Here is an 18,975-nt window from a genome sequence, read left to right on the forward strand (position 1 = left end):
GAGAGTGGCGAGACAGAGAGGTGGAGGAAAATCAATATACATTAATTTACACAAGGACAGGTTGAGTGGGGTGATAAACAGAATAACTAGTGTTCGTAATAAACGAGGTGCCACCACAGGGATACACAATATGAAGGAGAAATATTTGGAGGCAGGAAGGTCACAGTATGACAGCTTTATTGCATACATGAAACGACAACATTTACATAGAAAATGATCTCTCTCGCTCGCACTCCCTCCCTCTCCGTATGCTCTCTTTCCACCTCCGCCACTCTCTCAATCTGTCACACTTCACCCCCCCCCCTATCCTACTCCTCTGTCCCCCTCACTCCCTTCCTCTCGCCTTCGTTGCTCTTCATGCTGCGAGGAGCTTGGTGGCGGCGTGAAACTTGCTCTCACTGGAGAACACAGCGAAGCCACGACGTTGAGCCCGACGCTGGTGCACCTTGGGATGTGAAGTCCTCTTCTTTGTCATCATCGTAATCTACAGTAATGTGGGGAGTCATAGTTAAACGCGTTACATCCTTTTCAAGTTCATTGCTCTTTTAAAAAGTTGACATGTTCAATCTTCAGGGCTCGATTCAATCTGTAGCGCTGAAGATCTTCGCTGTAGGTCATTTCCGATTGAGCCCGACGTATGCAGCGTTTGCTGTGAATGCATCTCTTTTACATTTCTACCCCTCTGTAGCGCAGGTCTACAGCGCTACGGATTGAATCGAGCCCATATCTTATTCAAAGCGATCAGTCTTGAAGTTACTTAGCTATAATCTTACAGCTACCTTTTTGGGTGTGATTTATATAGATTTGTCTACAGCTGAAGCTAAAGGAGACACTTTGAACCTATGGCTTCTTGCAGTAGAATCCCTTTGAGACGTGTTGCTTTGAGTTTTTCCTGAACTATGTATATTACTTGTGTGTGTGTGTTTCAGCCCGCTGTCACCCCCCTCCTCACCATCACTGTCCTCCTCGTCCTCGGAATCTCCCTCTGATTCTACCAGGGAGGCGTCCAATCGGTTGTCTCGCTTCGTTGTGACATCACCCCTGTGACAACATCACCATTAGAAACTGGGTGGTTCGAGCCCTGAATGCTGATTGGCTGACAGCCGTGGTACATCAGTGTACCACAGGTATTAAAAAACATGTATTTTTACTGTTCTAATTATGTTGGTAACCAGTTTATAACAGAAATAAGGCACTTCTGGGGTTTGTGGTACAGTGTGGCAAAAAAGTATTTAGTCAGCCACCAATTGTGCAAGTTCTCCCACTTAAAAAGATGAGAGAGGCCTGTAATTTTCATCATAGGTACACTTCAACTATGACAGACAAAATGAGAAAAGAAATTGGAAGGTTTTCACTCAAAATCTCATGATACATGGCCCCATTCATTCTTTCCTTTACACGGATCAGTCGTCCTGGTCCCTTTGCAGAAAAACAGCCCAAAAGCATGATGTTTCCACCCCCATGCTTCACAGTAGGTATCGTGTTCCTTGGATGCAACTCAGCATTCTTTGTCCTCCAAACACGACGAGTTGAGTTTTTACCAAAAACTTACATTTTGGTTTCATCTGACCATATGACATTCTCCCAATCTTCTTCTGGATCATCCAAATGGTCTCCAGCAAACGTCAGACGGGCCTGGACATGTACTTGCTTATGCAGGGGGACATGTCTGGCACTGCAAGATTTGAGTACCTGGCGACGTAGTGTGTTGCTGATGGTAGGCTTTGTTACTTTGGTCTCAGCTCTCTGCAGGTCATTCACAAGGTCCCCCCGTGTGGTTCTGGGATTTTTGCTCATCGTTCTTGTGATCATTTTGACCCCATGGGGTGAGATCATGCGTGGAGCCCCAGATCGAGGGAGATTATCAGTGGTCTTGTATGTCTTCCATTTCCTAATAATTGCTCCCACAGTTGATTTCTTCAAACCAAGCTACTTACCTATTCAGTCTTCCCAGCCTGGTGCAGGTCTACAATTTTGTTTATGGTGTCCTTTGACAGCTCTTTGGTCTTGGCCATAGTGGAGTTTGGAGTGTGACTGTTTGAGGTTGTGGACAGGTGTCTTTTATACTGATAACAAGTTCAAACAGGTGCCATTAATACAGGTAACGAGTGGAGGACAGAGGAGCCTCTTAAAGAAGAAGTTACAGGTCTGTGAGAGCCAGAAATCTTGCTTGTTTGTATGTGACCAAATACTTATTTTCCACCATAAGTTGCAAATAAATTCATTAAAAATCCTACAATGTGATTTTCTGGATTTTTTTTCTCTCATTTTGTCTGTCATAGTTGAAGTGTACGTATGATGAAAATTACAGGCCTCTCATCTTTTTAAGTGGGAGAACTTGCACAATTGGTGGCTGACTAAATACTTTTTTGCCCCACTGTATATGGCACTCCGCGTTGTGTCGTGCATAAGAACAGCCCTTAGCCGTGGTATATTGGCCATATACCACACCCCCCCGTGCTTTATTGCTCAATTAGACACTGACAGCCCATTATTCTTGTTATACTGTGGCCTGGGGTTATCTAGTGATTAACATCACCCCCTCAGCACAAATATGAAATGTAGTTTATTTGATAATTAAAAGGTGTCAGGCTGTTCTAGCCAGAAGGTTATTTCCACTGTGGTACTCATATGTCAGTAGCCTACAAGCACGGGATCAAATCCCAGTTCCATCACTACTTCGGAAGAAACTCTCTTCTCTCTTCCCCATTATTCTACACTGTCCTCTTTTACAAAAACGACAAATAAATATTATTCAACTGACATTGGTTTAGTGTAAAGTACATAAAGAAGTGAGGTGAGGGGCACATGAGTAATAGTGAACTTTTTGTCAGGTGCACCCATAAAGAACTTCAGAGTTATATTAAACTGCAAATATTTAAAACATCAGATCAGTATTCATTGACCTAGAGGAGTACTGACAGAAAGGTGTTGAGCCCACCTCTGCTTCCCGGAGCTGGGGAGCTGCTCCCACACCGTAAGGGCACGACCTCCGGTGACCCAGCGGTGACCCCCACTGCCCGTGAGCCACGCTGCAAAGCAAAGGATTCTCGGAGCATCCGCCCAGGTCAGCGAGGCCAGGTACCTGCACTGAGGTAAAGAGAACACTGGGAGAGATCGAAGGAGAAAAGGAGAGAGAGAGAGAAAGAGAGAAAGAGAAAGAGAGAGAGAAAGAGAAAGAGAGAGAGAGAAAGAGAGAGAGAGAAAGAGAGAGAAAGAGAAAGAGAGAAAGAGAGAAAGAGAGAAAGAGAGAGAAAGAGAGAGAGAGAGAAAGAGAGAGAGAGAGAGAAAGAGAGAAAGAAAGAAAGAGAGAGAGCGAGAGAGAAAGAGAAAGAGAAAGAGAGAGAGAGAGAGAGAGAGGGAGAGAGAGAGGGAGAGAGAGAAGGAAAGAAGGAGAAAAGTAGATAGAAAAAGTTGATGAAAACCCAAATAGATTTAGGGAACAATGCATTCTATGAACAGCGTGGCTCTATAGTTTGGTAATTGTAACATAACAATCAGGGATGAACCAGTTGTGTTAGCTTTACTCACAGTTCAAGGTGCTTTCCCCATTCGCCAAATCATAGCATGAGCCAATGAGGAGTCCTCCTGTCTGATGTACACAATCTGTTACTCCAGCGATGCTGCTGTGATTGGTTAGCCTGGACACGGTCCCTGTGATGATTGGACAGAGGAACGGTAAACATCAGATAGTACACAGATCTGTAAGGTCTAGCACTGTACCATATTCAGCTGGCTCTTCTATATAGTGTGCACATGCACACACACACACACACACACCGCTTCGCACCTGTCCTCCAGTTGAGAATCCTAAGGTTGGCTCTGCCGTAGGCAACGAAGAGCCTGTCACCACGGGGACTGAGGGTCAGACGACCTTCCTGACTCCCGCAGCCCGTTACCGTTGCGTCCCAATGATGTAACAGCTGCAGGGGGTCGCGGTTGGTGCAGAGCCCCTCCCACACAGATACCCCACCCTCTGCTGAGCTGCTGAACACCAGGGGACCCTGGGACTGTGGAGGATAGATAGGGGGCAGTTGTCATGGAGACTGAATGCAGTGGCTGAATACAATGCATGGATACGGTGTGTGTGTGTGTGTGTGTGTGTGTGTGAGTGCATGTGTGTGTCTGTGCGTGCATGCCTGCGTGGTTTCACATGGTTTTGCATAATTTATGAACAAAGGTGGGGATGGTGCTTTCACTGCTTTGGCTTAAATGTGTTGAGCATATAACACTCCATAAATGTAAGTCTTAAAGGCCCAGAGCAGTCAAAAACGTGATTTTCTTGTGTTTTATTTATATTTCCACAATATGATGTTGGAACAATACTGTGACATTGCCAAAACTATGATAATACCCTTTTAGTGTAAGAGCTTTTTGAAAAGGCTGCCGAAAATGTCAGCCTGTTTTGGTGGGATGGCGTTTTGGCATGTCTGGTATCAAATTAGTTAATAGACCAATAAGAAAGACAGTTCCAAACCTCTCTACCAATAACAGCTAGTTTTCAGTTTTCCCCTCCCCACTCAGACCACTCCCAGACAGAATTGGCTCTTTGCTAATTGAAAACAATCACAGTAAGGTACTTAATTGTTACCAAGAAATGATTTGATATTGAGATAAACCAGCTGCATTGGACATTTAAACTATGTATTAAAACAGCTTACGCCCCCAAGGAACCTGTATACAGTGCCTTGCAAAGGTATTCATTCCCCTTGGCGTTTTTCCTATTTTGTTGCGTTACAACCTGTAATTTAAGTTTAATTTGGATTTCATGTAATGGATATACACAAAATAGTCCAAATTGGTGAAGTGAAAAAAAAAAATAAATAAATAAAAATAATTAAAAACAGAAAAGTGGTGCGTGCACATGATCTCAGTATATATACCTGTACACCTGTTCTGAAAGGCCCCAGAGTCTGCAACACCACTAAGCAAGTGGCACCACGAAGACAAAGAAGCACCACGAAGACCAAGAAGCACCACGAAGACCAAGAAGCACCATGAAGACCAAGAAGCACCACCACCACCAAACAAGAACTCTCCAAACAGGTCAGGGTAAAGTTTTGGAGAAGTACAGATCAGGGTTGGGTTATAAAAAAATATCAAAAACTTTCAACATCCCACGGGGCACCATTAAATCCATTATTAAAAAATGGAAAGAACATGGCACAACAACAAACCTGACAAGAGAGGGCCACCCACCAAACCTCACGGACCAGGCAAGGAGGGCATTAATCAGATAGGCAACAAAGAGACCAAGTATAACCCTGAAGGAGCTGCAAAGCTCCACAGCGGAGATTGGAGTATCTGTCCATAGGACCACTTTAAGCCGTACACTCCACAGAGCTGGGCTTTACGGAAGAGTGGCCAGAAAAAGCCCTTGCTTAACGACAAAAGTAAGCAAATACGTTTGGTGTTCGCCAAAAGGCATGTGGGAGACTCACCAAATATATGGAAGAAGGTACCCTGGTCAGATGAGACTAAAATTTAGCTTTTTGGCCAACAAGGAAAATGCCATGTCTGGCGCAAACCCAACACCTCATCAACCCCCGAGAACACCATCCCCACAGTGAAGCATGGTGGTGGCAGCATCACGCTGTGGGGATGTTTTTCTTTGGCAGGGACTGAGAAACTGATCAGAATTGAAGGAATGATGGATGGTGCTAAATACTAGGAAATTCTTGAGGGAAACCTGTTTAAGTCTTCCAGAGATTTGAGACTGGGACAGAGGTTCACCTTCCAGCAGGACAATGACCCTAAGCATACTGCTCAAGCAACACTCAAGTGGTTTAAGGGGAAACATTTAAATGTCTTGGAACGGCCTAGTCAAAGCCCAGACCTCAATCCAATTAAGAATCTGTGGAGATTGCTGTACACCAGCAGAACCCATCCAACTTGAGCTGGAGCTGGAGCAGTTTTGCATTGAAGAATGGGCAAAAATCCCAGTGGCTAGATGTGCCAAGCTTATAGAGACATACCCCAAGAGACTTGCAACTGTAATTTCTGCAAAAGGTGGCTCTACAAAGTACGGACTTTGGGGGGGTGAATAGTTATGCACACTCAAGTTAATTTTTTTGTGTGTGTCTTATTTCCTGTTTGTTTCACAAGAAAAAAATATTTTGCATCTTCAAAGTGGTAGGCATGTTGTGTAAATCAAATGACACAAACCTCCCAAAATATTTATTTTAATTCCAGGTTGTAAGGCAACAAAATAGGAAAAATGCCAAGGGGGTGAATACTTTCGCAAGCCACTGTCGTCCATTTCTGATCTTCTATCCTCGCAAATATAATGTATTAATTTTTGAAAGTAACGAGGAAAAGAGCACTGAATACTCTTTTGGACCTCTTTGGAATCTATATATATCTTAATTTATTTTGTATTTATTTCCACACTGCCTACAAGTATGCAGCATATAAGGAGAACAAGATATTTGGTCCTTCGGCTGCCATTTTTGTTTCTGCCTCAACCAATTTGTTAGGCGTGACAACAACTAAGTTGGCTACAGCACACACATCTGTCAACGGTACGGAAATATTTGCTTTAATTTCAGCAAGGCCTTGATGAAAACACAAGTTTGTGTTCATTTAGGGCAGAAAGCTAAAATTAGCATTTGTTATTGGACCAGTTTCAGTCCATTTTCTTCCGTTTGAACACAACCATAGTTACAGAAGCACTATAGCTTAAATGTTAACCGCCTAGAATGTGACACTATTGGCTCTTGATTATGGCAACCACCTGTAGGGAGGTCACAGCCTCCTCATGGGCGTTGATTGATTGACAGTTGTCCATGCTTTGCCAGCTCCAGACCTGGACTTTACCCCCATCTGCAGACAGAGAGAGGGAGAGGGTAAAGAGTGAGTGAGCGAGAGGGAGAGAGGTTGATAGAGAGAGAGGGGGGTGAAGGGAGAGAGAGAGAGCGAGATGGAGTGAGAGATGGAGGGAGGGTGAGAGTATGGAAAAAGAGAGAGGGGAGGGATGGGAAAAGAGCAAGAGAGAGTGAGAGAGAGAGAGACAGGGAGAGAAAGAGAGGTTAAGTAGGCCTGACAGTTGCTGGCAGACATTACTGATGTCTTGCATAAATACCTGTGAGCTTGAGTCACCTCACTTGTCTGCCTCTGTCAGTTAGGCAACCCTGGTCCTGGAGTGCTGCAGGCACTTCCATGTTTTTTATTTAACCGACATGGAAGACCAGGTGTGTTGAATTTATGCAATCACTGAACTGATCAATTAGCTAGTTGGAACAAAATCCTTCAGTACCTGTGGCATCCCAGGAACAGGGTTGCCTACACCTGATCCACTGAGTCAGTCATAGACAGTCACACACCCCCCCCCACAGAAACTGCCTCCACTCAAACCTGATCCTGTGATGATGTAGCCATCTCCTTCAGGCACAAAGCAGAGAGCAGTCACAGAGTTAAAGGTGTAGATGGACTTTACACACTGGCCTGGATGGAGAGAGGGGAACACTGATTTCATTGTCCACAACACGCACAGGGAATTACGTAGGCAAACACACACACACAGACGCACACAGGGCACTCACCCAGACAAAGCTGTAGGGCTCAGACTGTGTATGTACGAAGTGAACTAACCAGTGCTTAAAGCCCAGATCCTCACACAACAGTCCGCTGAACCACTCAAGATGAACCTCTCCTTGTCTCCCAGAGACAGTTCCCAGGCTAGAGAGAGATAGGGAGAGAAAAATATTGACAGTAGGGAGGAGAGGGGGGGGAGGGGAAGAGACAAGGGGGCGTTGAACAGAAGAAAGAGATGGAGAGAATATATGAGGGAAGGAATTATAATAATTTTATTTGTTGTCATTGTACAGTTCATAGTCAGTATGCATATAACTATCGTCCATGTTGTTATTGATTTTATATGATGCGTTCCTGAGTTCTCGTCTTGGTAATGTAAGCCTGACTTATGCCAAAGCAGCTCATGGAATCAGAGAAAAAACCTGGAGAGCATGAGATAGAGATACGGAGTGGGGGAGCGTGGGTGGAGAGACAGAAAGGGCAGAGAAGTTCAAGTAGTGGCACGATCCCTCCTTCAGTCAGAATGAGAGTAACCCAGAGTGTCTACTGCTGCTAGTTCTCTCTGTGGATTTGACCTGATGAACTAAAACTATAATTACACTGCCTGAAATATAAGTGTGTGTGTGTGTGTGTGTGTGTGTGTGTGTGTGTGTGTGTGTGTGTGTGTGTGTGTGTGTGTGTGTGTGTGTGTGTGTGTACATGTTTTACTATATTTGTGAGTACCAGCAGTCCTCACACAAATAGTAAACCGGTCCTCACTTGTATACAGGCTATTTTAGGCTTAGGGGTTCGGGTTAGATTTAGAGTTAGGGGTTAGTGGTTAAATTTAGGGTTGGAATTAGGGGTAAGGTTTAGGGTTAGGAGTTAGGGTTAGTATAGTCAGACATACTGTAGGTGTGTGTGTGTGTGTGTCCATCCATTCCCTACCAAGTCTCCTACAGTATTCAGGCGGAGGGGCAGATAGACAGGTGACTCCACCAGTGTGACCTCCCATATTCCGCTGCTCGGTTGCCGTAGGAACGTGCCACACCTTTACTGTTGTGTCTCGACTGAGAGAGAGAAATAGAGAGAGAGATGGAGAGAACAACGGAGAGAGATGAAATGAGTGTGAGAGAGAGAGAGACAGCGAGAGACAGAGTGAGAGCAGACAAGCTTGAAGTAGATCAATAACACTCTGTTCAGGCGAGAATGGCTCTCAGTGTAGGAGGAGAAAGTTAGCATATTAAGAGTTACAGAGAGAGGAGGAGGGAGAAAGAAAGAAATTAATTGAATTATTCACAGTTATGCGATCTATTATTAAATCGGAGAATGACTCACTTACCTGCCGGAGATCACCAGGTTGTCAACAGCAACCACACAGGTGACGATGTCACTGTGACCCTCCAGCGACCTCAAGCGAAACTTGGCTTTCTCCCATGATGCTTTGAGAGATGTAAACTCGGCATCTGAAAAAAAGGGACCCATCATAATCACCATGAACCCAGAACCCAAGTCTTGCGTGAACTTCTTTACAAAGGGACAGATTCAGACTTGTACGCCTTTCTTATGCACTTCTCAGTAGTTGGTATTCAGATGTGTGTGCGTAACGGGCTTTGTGCAGGTGCGTATCGGGCTTTGCGCAGGTGCGTAACGGGCTTTGCGCAGGTGCCTAACGGGCTTTGCACAGGTGCGTAACGGGCTTTGCACAGGTGCGTAACGGGCTTTGTACAGGTGCGTAACAGGCTTTGTACAGGTGAGTAACAGGCTTTGTACAGGTGCGTAACAGGCTTTGTACAGGTGCGTAACAGGCTTTGTACAGGTGAGTAACAGGCTTTGTACAGGTGCGTAACAGGCTTTGTACAGGTGAGTAACAGGCTTTGTACAGGTGCGTAACAGGCTTTGTACAGGTGAGTAACAGGCTTTGTACAGGTGCGTAACAGGCTTTGTACAGGTGCGTAACGGGCTTTGTACAGGTGCGTAACAGGCTTTGTACAGGTGCGTAACGGGCTTTGTACAGGTGCGTAACAGGCTTTGTACAGGTGAGTAACAGGCTTTGCAGGCATGGTTCCATTGCATGCCCTGAATACATTTAAATCAACCGCTGAAAACCCTTCCACTTGATGGCCGACAGACTTCCCCCGGAGTTTTCATTCAATAGGGGTTTTAGTACATTTATATAAAGTCATCCCTTTAAATTTGATGTACCTTCAATTAGAATTTAGTTTGACAGACTCACTAGAAAATATTGAGAGAACTGTTCCCGAAAATTAGGGATCAATGAAAGAAAGCTATGTAATTACACAAATATTTGTCTCCTTCTCAGCGCCAATTGGTCGATTTAAAAATACTCTTGATCTTTTTAGGGTTCGGAAAGCATTTATGAATAATTAAAAAAACAGGTTTGGAGAGCCTTAAAAATACAGTGGTTTGATTCCTCCTGAAAGTTGCCACATTCAATTAATCAATCCATGAAATATTGAAAGGTGAGAAAAGTGTACAATAAGAGTTGAAAAGTAGTCCTATAAATCAACCCTAATAACCCTCATTTTCTAAATGTTTTCTGTTATTTTACCAGGTAAGTTGACTGAGAACACGTTCTCATTTACAGCAACGACCTGGGGAATAGTTACAGGGGAGAGGAGGGGTATGAATGAGCCAGTTGTAAACTGGGGAGGATTAGGTGACCGTGATGGTTTGAGGGAGAGATTGGGAATTTATCCAGGACACTCTTACGATAAGTGCCTTGGGATCTTTAATAACCTCAGAGAGTCAGGACACCCATTTAACGTCCCATCCGAAAGACGGTCCCCAATCACTGCCCTGTGGCATTGGAATATTTTTTTACACCAGAGGAAAGACTGCCTCCTATTGGCCCTCCAACACCATTTCCAGCAGCATCTGGTCTCCCATCCAGGGACTGACCAGGACCAACCCTGCTCAGATTCAGAAGCAAGCCAGCAGTGGTATGCAGGGTGGTATGCTGCTGGCACTGTGATGAGAACAGTCCAACCGTGCGCCAGTCTCCAAGTTTAAACTGCTGCATGTACTGTATTTATGGTCTGCAGTCCATAATGATTCCAATAGGATACATGTCGCAAATGACTGCACAACTTGTAATACGCCCAATATGATCCACAATTACTAGCGATCCTCAGGAACAACCACACAAACGTGACAGAGAAAAGAAAGGTAAACTAACTGTGTAATGGAATGATGCAAAATGTAAGGAAACAAACACTAAAGTGACCGTTAAAAAATATGTGTGGGTATAACTGACCGTGGCTACCGATAGTGGCTAATATTTAACATGATACAAATTGTAAAACATACAGGAAAAAAAGTAGATATAATTCAAACACTCTAGAAAAACAGAAATCAACTCTAGGTTTGGTGCCATACTCTCATTTGCGGATGGCTACAGAAGCCTATAGCTTAGGTCTCCAAATGTTATTCTAGCAAAGTTATAAGGCCTTCATTTTATAAATGTCACTGTGGGAAAGTTGATCTGTCGATATGCTTTAGTTTGCTGCCATATGAATGGTTTCACATTTGTCTCCAGCGATCATCAGTTCAAATAGATCTGAAACAATTGTCATTAATATTTACAACCCCCTTATCTAAGCGGCTTACTTTACCTGGATCTTACCAACAGCTCTTATCAATTTGTAAATTACGTTGCTCGGAGAACACTGACATTTCAAACGGAAAAAAAGAACAAAGATGCTATTCCACTTGGAACCGACAGGTTGCTCGACCTTATTCATCGTTACATCGCGCATAAAGGGGATGGCATTATGAGGGAATGAAGTCAAAACTGATCTAGGATCTGTTTTGCCATTAAGATCATAAAGAATAAGACAGGTAGGGACCAGGGCAAGTATCCACAAAGCGTCTCAGAGTAGGTGCAGATCTAGAATCTGTCTATACAATCTTATTCAGTATGACCTAAAAGGCTAAACTAATACTAGATCAGCGCCCCTATTCTGAGACACTTGGTGAATACAGGCCCTGGCCTCCGGCCTGATCAGGGACATTGTGAGAGACTATAATAGCCATGGTTGACTCAACACTTCTCTAACCTTAGTTGATCAATAACTACTGTACACGTATTTGTCAGCTCTAGAGCATGAAACTAATTCTGTTTCTAGGAAACAAACAGTACAAACAGATCAGGCTTGTGTTCAGTAGGCAAGAAGCTGAAGAAAACCGTCTGAAACAGGTAGGTACGATCTGAACTCATGAAATGGTAGTTTTGGTTTGTCGTTCTGAAGCGTTTTGCTACAGTGTGCCAACAGTGGACCCTAATGAACACAACCCAGGTGGGAAGGACAGATCGAAACGTTAACTATTTGTAATATAATTTCTGGGAGCCTACGTAGCCGTTTCCATATTCTCTTTCCTTCAATCACAGTACATTCGTGAGATACCAATGAGTATGAGAATGTGTCTACATAATCTAACAAACCCTAGTTTAAAGATAACCCCACCTTCCTGGTTTTCCTTGGGGCTTGTGTCGGTCACAGCTAGACAGGGCTCTGACTGCTCTTTCCCTGCTCCTGTCTCTCTCCGTCCTCCTGTCTCCTCCTTTCTTCCTGTCTCTCCCCTTGTTACCGTCTCCTTCTGACTGCCTGTCTTCTTCTGTCGGCCTGTCGGCTCTGCTTCTCCCTTGGGGATCTTGGTAGCAGAGGGGCTGTGTGATGGAAGAGCCTCAGAGGTGGCTTCACTGTGCCCGAGCAACAACAAAAAAAACACACCAAACACCAAGAGTGAATTGACAGTGCAGTCACATTCAGGAAAATGTTATGTGCACAGACATACAGAACAGTGCATAGGCTAAGCCATAGACACGCAAGCAAGCTTACAAATAATGATAATCCTTTATTACATAGTACTTTATAGTACTTCAATACAAGTATAATCTCAAAGTGCATAAATATAGTTGTCGCCATGGCGTGGAAAAACAGATTGATGTTGTCGTTGTGTCTTTGATTAACAGATTATCACTATCATTTTTCATTATCGTGTCTTTATACTACTTAGTGATAATGACATTTCCCCTGGTATTCCCTTGATATTTCAAAGCCCTACGAGAGAGTACCCAGTCGTAACTCTGTGGAAGGAATCCCCAAGTGATGGCTACACAACGTTCTATCCCCTCTACTACTCCAATACATTAGGATGCCTTGAAAGAATGACTGACTGACTTTGACCTATGTCGGCTAGACTCAAGCCAGATCAAAGCATCAAAGTGAATGTTACAGCTTGTGAACAGGGATGTTAATCTCCCCTATCTCCCTCTAGCTCTCCCTCCCTCTCTCTCTTTCCTTACACTTGTCTTTTCATCTTCTCATGTTTTCCTCCTCCCACAATCCCCGGAGTTTGCTGGGGGCCAGAAAGCTGCAGCAGAAGTTCAGCCAATCTGGTGCGGAGCTCCGCCTTCCTGGAGATCTGAAGATAGTGTGGGGGGGGGGGGGGGGCTTAGATTTGTTTGAGCCTATGATTTAGGTTAATAATAACATGCATGAAATCTCCCTGGGTACGTCTCAATAGTCCAACGTCGCTCCTCCTTCATCTGTACTGATCTGAGAAGAGATGGACTGATAAAAGACAGTGAGTAGACATCCGTCCATTATAGTACTGTCTCCGATCCTATGTTTCCAGATCAGAGCAGATGAAGGGAAGGAGACAAAATGACCAATGTAGACTATTGATATGTACCCCCCAATGATTCGTATAAACCCTGAATGACTGACAGGGGGCACTGTATTGAAGCCACCGCGCAGCAATCTTGGCACTCCTCAAATGTAAAATAATATTTCAGAAGCTACAGAAATGTATTTATTAATGTTCATTTTTGACACAATTATTATATTACAGGCACCTTAATGTATACTTTCAAATTATATTATGTGAGGTAAACATCATTGAAAAAAAAATAAAGATCTACAAAGTTTGTTTTTTTTGCGAGCAGTAATGTTACTGTCCCCACTACAATATATATTTTTTAAATACATGTAATTTTGTCCTAGAAACAATTCCATTCATTCCTATGGAGGTCTCCTGCTAGGGAGTGCCAATATGGCCGACCGGTGGGTTCAAATCCTCTCACAGCATCAGCAATCCAAGGTTTATAAACGCAACCCCCTCCCTACAGTTTACAAGGTGATTCAGATTGCCAAAACCCCAAATCAAATCAAGATTAGAAAGGCAGGGTATCATTGTTATGCTTACATTTGATGTGTTCAATTAGTGCCAGTGTAGATGAGGTTGATCTAAAACTCGGCCAAAACCCAATTAGAACGCAAGTTGTTTACCACTAGATTTCTAAAGATTGTGATCAAGCGAGCCTATTCTCTATCTCACATGGGTGAAATGATTTAATGATCAGCTGTTCAGTCTTGGTGTGCTCCAGCTAGGTTGGCCTCAATTGAACTCACTCACGACCGAGACTGTAATAATATCAAATGTAACCTGCAAGATTGTATTGGAGGATTAAGGTGCTACATCAAGATCTCTCTTGGGAGCGAGTACAGTCATATCCGGGAGTATTAGTACCAAGGGAAATCTATTCAGGATTGTGGAATAAGCGCCGGTGCGCTCATGACACGACTGATATTAAAACTACGGCTGAAGATGAGAAGTGAAAGTCGTGTTCTGTACCTTAACTCTTTCTTCTGGAGTGAGAGATTGAGAAATGTTGATCTCCAGATTCTCAATCTGTCTCAGTTTCTTCTGGAGTTTTCTCACCTCCCCCATCTGAAACCCTTATTCTACAAGCACCAACAACTGGTCCAGATTAGTATGTCTACAATGTTTCACTAGGCTTGTGGGTCATGCAACATTCATGTTTAAGTGTTTCTACCGTGTTTCACTAGTTTGTTGTCCTTTCTCTGTCCAGTCAATCGTTCCCATAGACGTGTCTCATCGCTGATGACAACAATGGTGGATAAGCCTGTGTGAGCGTGTTTGAGGGGATACATTTGAGCAAGGATCTGCGCAAATTCGCTAATCTTCACCACATAATGAGCAGTTGTTTTTCCCGGGAGATGATCGATGTAGATCAGTGATCCTGCGCAGTCTGACTGCAATGTAGTAGATCTCAAACAAGCACAGGCGCTTAATTAACTTCTTCTCTGGTCTCCCGGACGGTTACCGACATTGCTCTGGTTTACAGTGACACAAGGTGGAATGGAGAGGAACTTAATTTACAAAAATCCAAATACCAAGGCAGCGTTTCATTTTTATTACATGTGCTGAATCATTTCGACAATCGTTCACTTCTCCCCTATAGTGACTGATTTGATAAGATTTAATTTCTGTGCCAATATGTGCCTTTTGTTATAGCCTAACAATGTTTGGTGTTATAACTGAATAATTATTTATATTCAGTGTATAAGAATAGGACTTGGTCTTCAATAATTCCGTTTGTGAGATAAAACATTTAAATAGCTATTTAATTCAATAACAAATAAGTGCTCAACCATTACGCCAATATGCACCATTTGTTATAATTAGTTGTAATAACATCCATAGTAAATATTATGTATATGTCTCGTCTGTGTACAGTGCCTATAAAAGTCTACACCCCCCTTGGATTTCTTCACATTTTATTGTGTTACAAAGTAGGATTCAAATAGATTTAGACTAATTCTCCTCTTTGGCAACTATCTACATGAAATACTCTATAATGTCAAAGTGGAAGAAAAATAAAACACTACTATACCTTGATTAGATACGTATATACCCCCTCTGTCAATACATTTTAGAAACACCTTTGGCAGTGATTACAGCTGTGAGTCTTCCTGGGTAAGTCTCATAAGAGCTTTGTATACCTGTATTGTGCCACATTTACCCATTATTCTTTTCAAAATTCTTCAAGCATTGTCAAGGTGTTGGGGATTATAGCTAGACAGCCATTTTCAAGTCTTGCCAAGCAGATTTAAGTCAAAACTGTAACTTGGCCACTCAGGAACATTCACGGTCTTCTTGGTAAGCAACTCCATTGTAGATTTGGCTTTGTGTTGTTGGTTAATGTCCTGTTGAAAGGTGAATTCATTTCCCAGTCTGGTGTAAAGCAGGTTTTTCTCTAGGAGTTTGCTTGTGTTTAGCTCCATCACATTTATTTTCATCCTGAAAAACTCTGCAGTCTTTGTCGATGTCAAGCGTACACATACCATGATGCAGCCACCACCATGCTTGAAAATAAGGAGGCAGTTACGGAGTGATGTGTTGGATTTGCCTCAAACATAAGGCTTTGCATTTAGGCCAAAGTGTTTATTCCTTTGCAGTGTATTTTTCCCCAGTATTACTTTAGTGCCTTGCTGCGTACATATGCATGTTTTGGAATATTTTTTTCTGTATATTTGTATTATTCTTTTCACTCTGTAAATTAGGTTGCTACAACGCTGTTGATCCATCCTCGTTTTTTTTTACCATCACAGCCATTGAACTCTGAAGCTGTTTTAAAATCACCAACGGCCTCATAGTGACTTCCCTGAGCATTTTATTTCCTGTCCTGCAGCTCAGTTCATTAGGAAGACTGCATCTTTGATGTGCCTAAGTCGTTTAATACATCATCCACAGCGTAATTATTAACTGGACCATGCTTAAAGATATATTTCATGTCTGATTTGTTATTGTTACCCATCTACCAATCACTGCTCTTCTTTATGAGGAAGAAGATGAGGTGAGATGAGGCTTTCGAAAAGCCCTCTGGTCCTTTTAGCTGAATATGTGCTTGAAATTCAATACTTGACTGAGGGACCTCATAGATGTTGTATGTATGGGGGACAGAGGAAGGGTTAGTCATTCAAAAATCATGTCAACCCCTATTATTTCACACAGAGTCAGTCAATATAATTATTATGTGATTTGTTACATTTTACTTACTTTTCATCATATCCAATTACGATCTTGTCTCATCGCTGCAACTCCCCAACGGGTTCGGGAGAGGCGAAGGTCAAGTCATGCGTCCTCGGGCCTCTCGGGTGGCGCAGTGGTTAAGGGCGCTGTACTGCAGCGCCAGCTGTGCCATCAGAGACTCTGGATTCGCGTAACCGGCAGCGACCGGGAGGTCTGTGGGGCGACGCACACTTGGCCTAGCGTCGTCCGGGTTAGGGAGGGCTTGGTCGGTAGGGATGTCCTTGTCTCATCGCGCACCAGCGACTCCTGTGGCGGGACGGGCGCTGTGCGCGCTAACCAAGGTTACCAGGTACACGGTGTTTCCTCCGGCACATTGGTGCGGCTGGCTTCCGGGTTGGGATGTGCGCTGTGTTAAGAAGCAGTGCGGTTATGCGTCCTCCGAAACATGACCAGCCAAACCGGGCTCCTTTAACACCCGGAAGAATGTGTCGGAGGAAACACTGTATCGGTACAAGGAGTCGCTAGAGCGCGATGAGCCAAGTAAAGCCCCCCCAGCCAAACCCGGACAACGCTGGGCCAATTGTGCGCTGCCCTATGGGACTCCCGGTCTTGCCTAAACGAAGGGGATAAACACTTATGTGACAACTATAGTTTAGTTAAACATTTTCTATTCATTTGTACAAATGTGTAGAATTTCCTTTTCCCTTTGACATTATGAAGTATTTTGTGTAGATCAATGGCAAAAAATTACAATTAAATATAATTCAATCCCACTTTGTAATGCCCCCCCCAAAAGTTCAAGGGGGTACAGACTTTCTATAGGCATTGTATGTGTGAAAGCATTAAAATCCCTGTAAAATCATACAACAGCCGAAGAACCCTTTATGGGTCATTCTTGAATTGCGGTGGCATTTACATCCACGAAAAACACTTCAAAATTACAAAGAGTTACCCATCATACATGAACTGTTTATCAGTCATAAAACATACTGCAAGTGCTTTATACTGCAAAACGTTATGTTTAGGCATTGTTTAAAGTACTTTGTCCAAGCAAATTGGCTTGTATCAGTAGTGACCCAGTACAACTGTATAGTGACATGTTTTGGGGGGATTTAAAGCTATCAATCTATGTATTATTTTAGAATTCTATAAAGTAAACAAAAGTATTACACATCTTGTATAGCTCAATAAAAACAAAACAGGCTATTAAAAGAACTATTATTTTTACAAATATAATATGTGTCCCTAAGTTTTATCCTATTGGTGTAACAACCTTGAAAATCACCCATTACATAGATATACAAGGACTTTCCATTCCCTCCAGTTGCAAACCATTGCACTGGGAAGGTCTATATTAAAAACAATTATTAGTTCATCACACCCTTTTAGTGTCTCATACATTTGAGGATTCCATTGATCATTTGGTGTGTCTAAAGAGTGTAATTTGTGTTACACCTTTTAAAGGTAGGGAAATTACAAAATTATGACACAAAAACAGTTTAGTAAATTATTTTTAAAAGGGTTAATGGCCTTTGATTCAAGCACCTGTGTCCTCCATTTAAGAAAATCCTCAATTACCAAAATGTTGTCATTGGAGTTACCATCATTGGTGTAACTACTCCTGCTGGTGACACGATGTTATCATAATAGTAAAACATTATTAAAAGGCATTAAGCTGCCATATTAGTTCACTTAGAATGGGAAGATGTACCCAATACATAAAAAAAAAAAAAATGAAGTAATTTTTTTTCCAAAAGGCCACACCCAAATGCCACTGCAATTCAAGAACAACCCTTATTGCAGGTAGGCCTATAGACACATTAGCTCAATCAATTTGTAAAAAAATTGCAGTGCCTTGTCTGGCATTTTGGTTCCATTCACCTGAAAGACAAAGGAAATTTGACCATTTTAGACATTTCACAACAATTTAGGCTGTTGCTTAAACGTTAACACAATACCTGGAAACGAATCATCACAGGTAAGTGCTATTGATGACATGTATACAATTTCTGACCTCTACATTGCTGAACTCTACAATTCATATGGCTAATCTCTACTTAATACTTTACTAATACTGATATTTTGGTTCTTACCTTGACCTCTGTGGTTGAAGGATGCCTCACCTTGGCCTCTGTGAACACAGACAGCACCAACAGGATGAAGACAGCACAGACCAGAGCTTCGTTAATGTTGAAGAGAATTGAGTCTCTGAATAGTTTATCTGTGTTTATTTCAGCTAGAAGAGGATGGGTCTGAAGGGGTGTGTGCACCATGACTGCATGGGCACAAGTACAGAGATCTGTTTTTCAGTCATGAGCAGTGTAAATGAACTTTAATAGGGCCTACAAATAATTGTTTTGATATTTGGCACTAGTGGGTATTTTTGTATTCTTCAGTTTTTTCCATTTATGCCAATAGCCTATTTCATGTATTGTATTGCATTGTATTGTTATGTTTTGTATAGCATGCATGGCATGTGTTCTGAAGTAGGGCGAGGTGTGTGACAACTTTTGAAACAAAGGTAGACAAGTGTTTGGGTACATCATTCCATTTATATCAATGTTTTGTCGATGGATGATCACAATGTCATACTTTGAATAA

The 18,975-nt window shown here is 42.7% G+C and overlaps 1 protein-coding gene across 3 annotated transcripts; it reads right to left on the minus strand.

Moving 5' to 3' along the window:
* Positions 1–130: 130 nt before the first annotated feature.
* si:ch211-154o6.3 (uncharacterized protein LOC563854 homolog) lies at positions 131–16,705 on the minus strand. 3 transcript variants are annotated; one of them, XM_064948696.1, is made up of 14 exons: positions 14,375–14,584; positions 14,173–14,282; positions 12,842–12,960; positions 12,000–12,235; positions 8,855–8,978; positions 8,461–8,582; positions 7,591–7,677; positions 7,354–7,443; positions 6,734–6,822; positions 3,791–4,010; positions 3,532–3,654; positions 2,942–3,107; positions 953–1,041; positions 131–484 (listed from the first exon to the last, which is right to left on the minus strand). In XM_064948696.1, exons 2-14 carry the CDS (start codon positions 14,266–14,268, stop codon positions 396–398), a joined length of 1,650 nt encoding a protein of 549 aa, XP_064804768.1. In that variant the 5' UTR covers positions 14,269–14,282; positions 14,375–14,584; the 3' UTR covers positions 131–395. The 3 variants fall into 3 exon arrangements, with proteins under 3 accessions (XP_064804768.1, XP_064804769.1, XP_064804767.1); XM_064948697.1 differs by lacking the exons at positions 14,173–14,282; positions 14,375–14,584 and adding an exon at positions 16,402–16,705; XM_064948695.1 differs by having other exon boundaries at positions 14,173–14,584.
* Between the last annotated feature and the right edge of the window lie 2,270 nt (positions 16,706–18,975).

Source organism: Oncorhynchus masou, chromosome 30 (genome assembly GCF_036934945.1).
Source record: "Oncorhynchus masou masou isolate Uvic2021 chromosome 30, UVic_Omas_1.1, whole genome shotgun sequence".
NCBI lineage: Eukaryota > Metazoa > Chordata > Actinopteri > Salmoniformes > Salmonidae > Oncorhynchus > Oncorhynchus masou.

Bases quoted from the DNA above. Each gene is read 5' to 3' on its own strand.
- si:ch211-154o6.3 (XM_064948696.1), bottom strand. From the start codon at position 14,268: ATGGGGGAGGTGAGAAAACTCCAGAAGAAACTGAGACAGATTGAGAAT. The intron at 8,583-8,854 runs GTAAGTGAGTCA...TCTCTCTCTCAG, and splicing joins AACCTGGTGATCTCCGGCAG to TCGAGACACAACAGTAAAGG. The intron at 4,011-6,733 runs GTGGTTGCCATA...TATCCTCCACAG, and splicing joins AGGCTGTGACCTCCCTACAG to TCCCAGGGTCCCCTGGTGTT.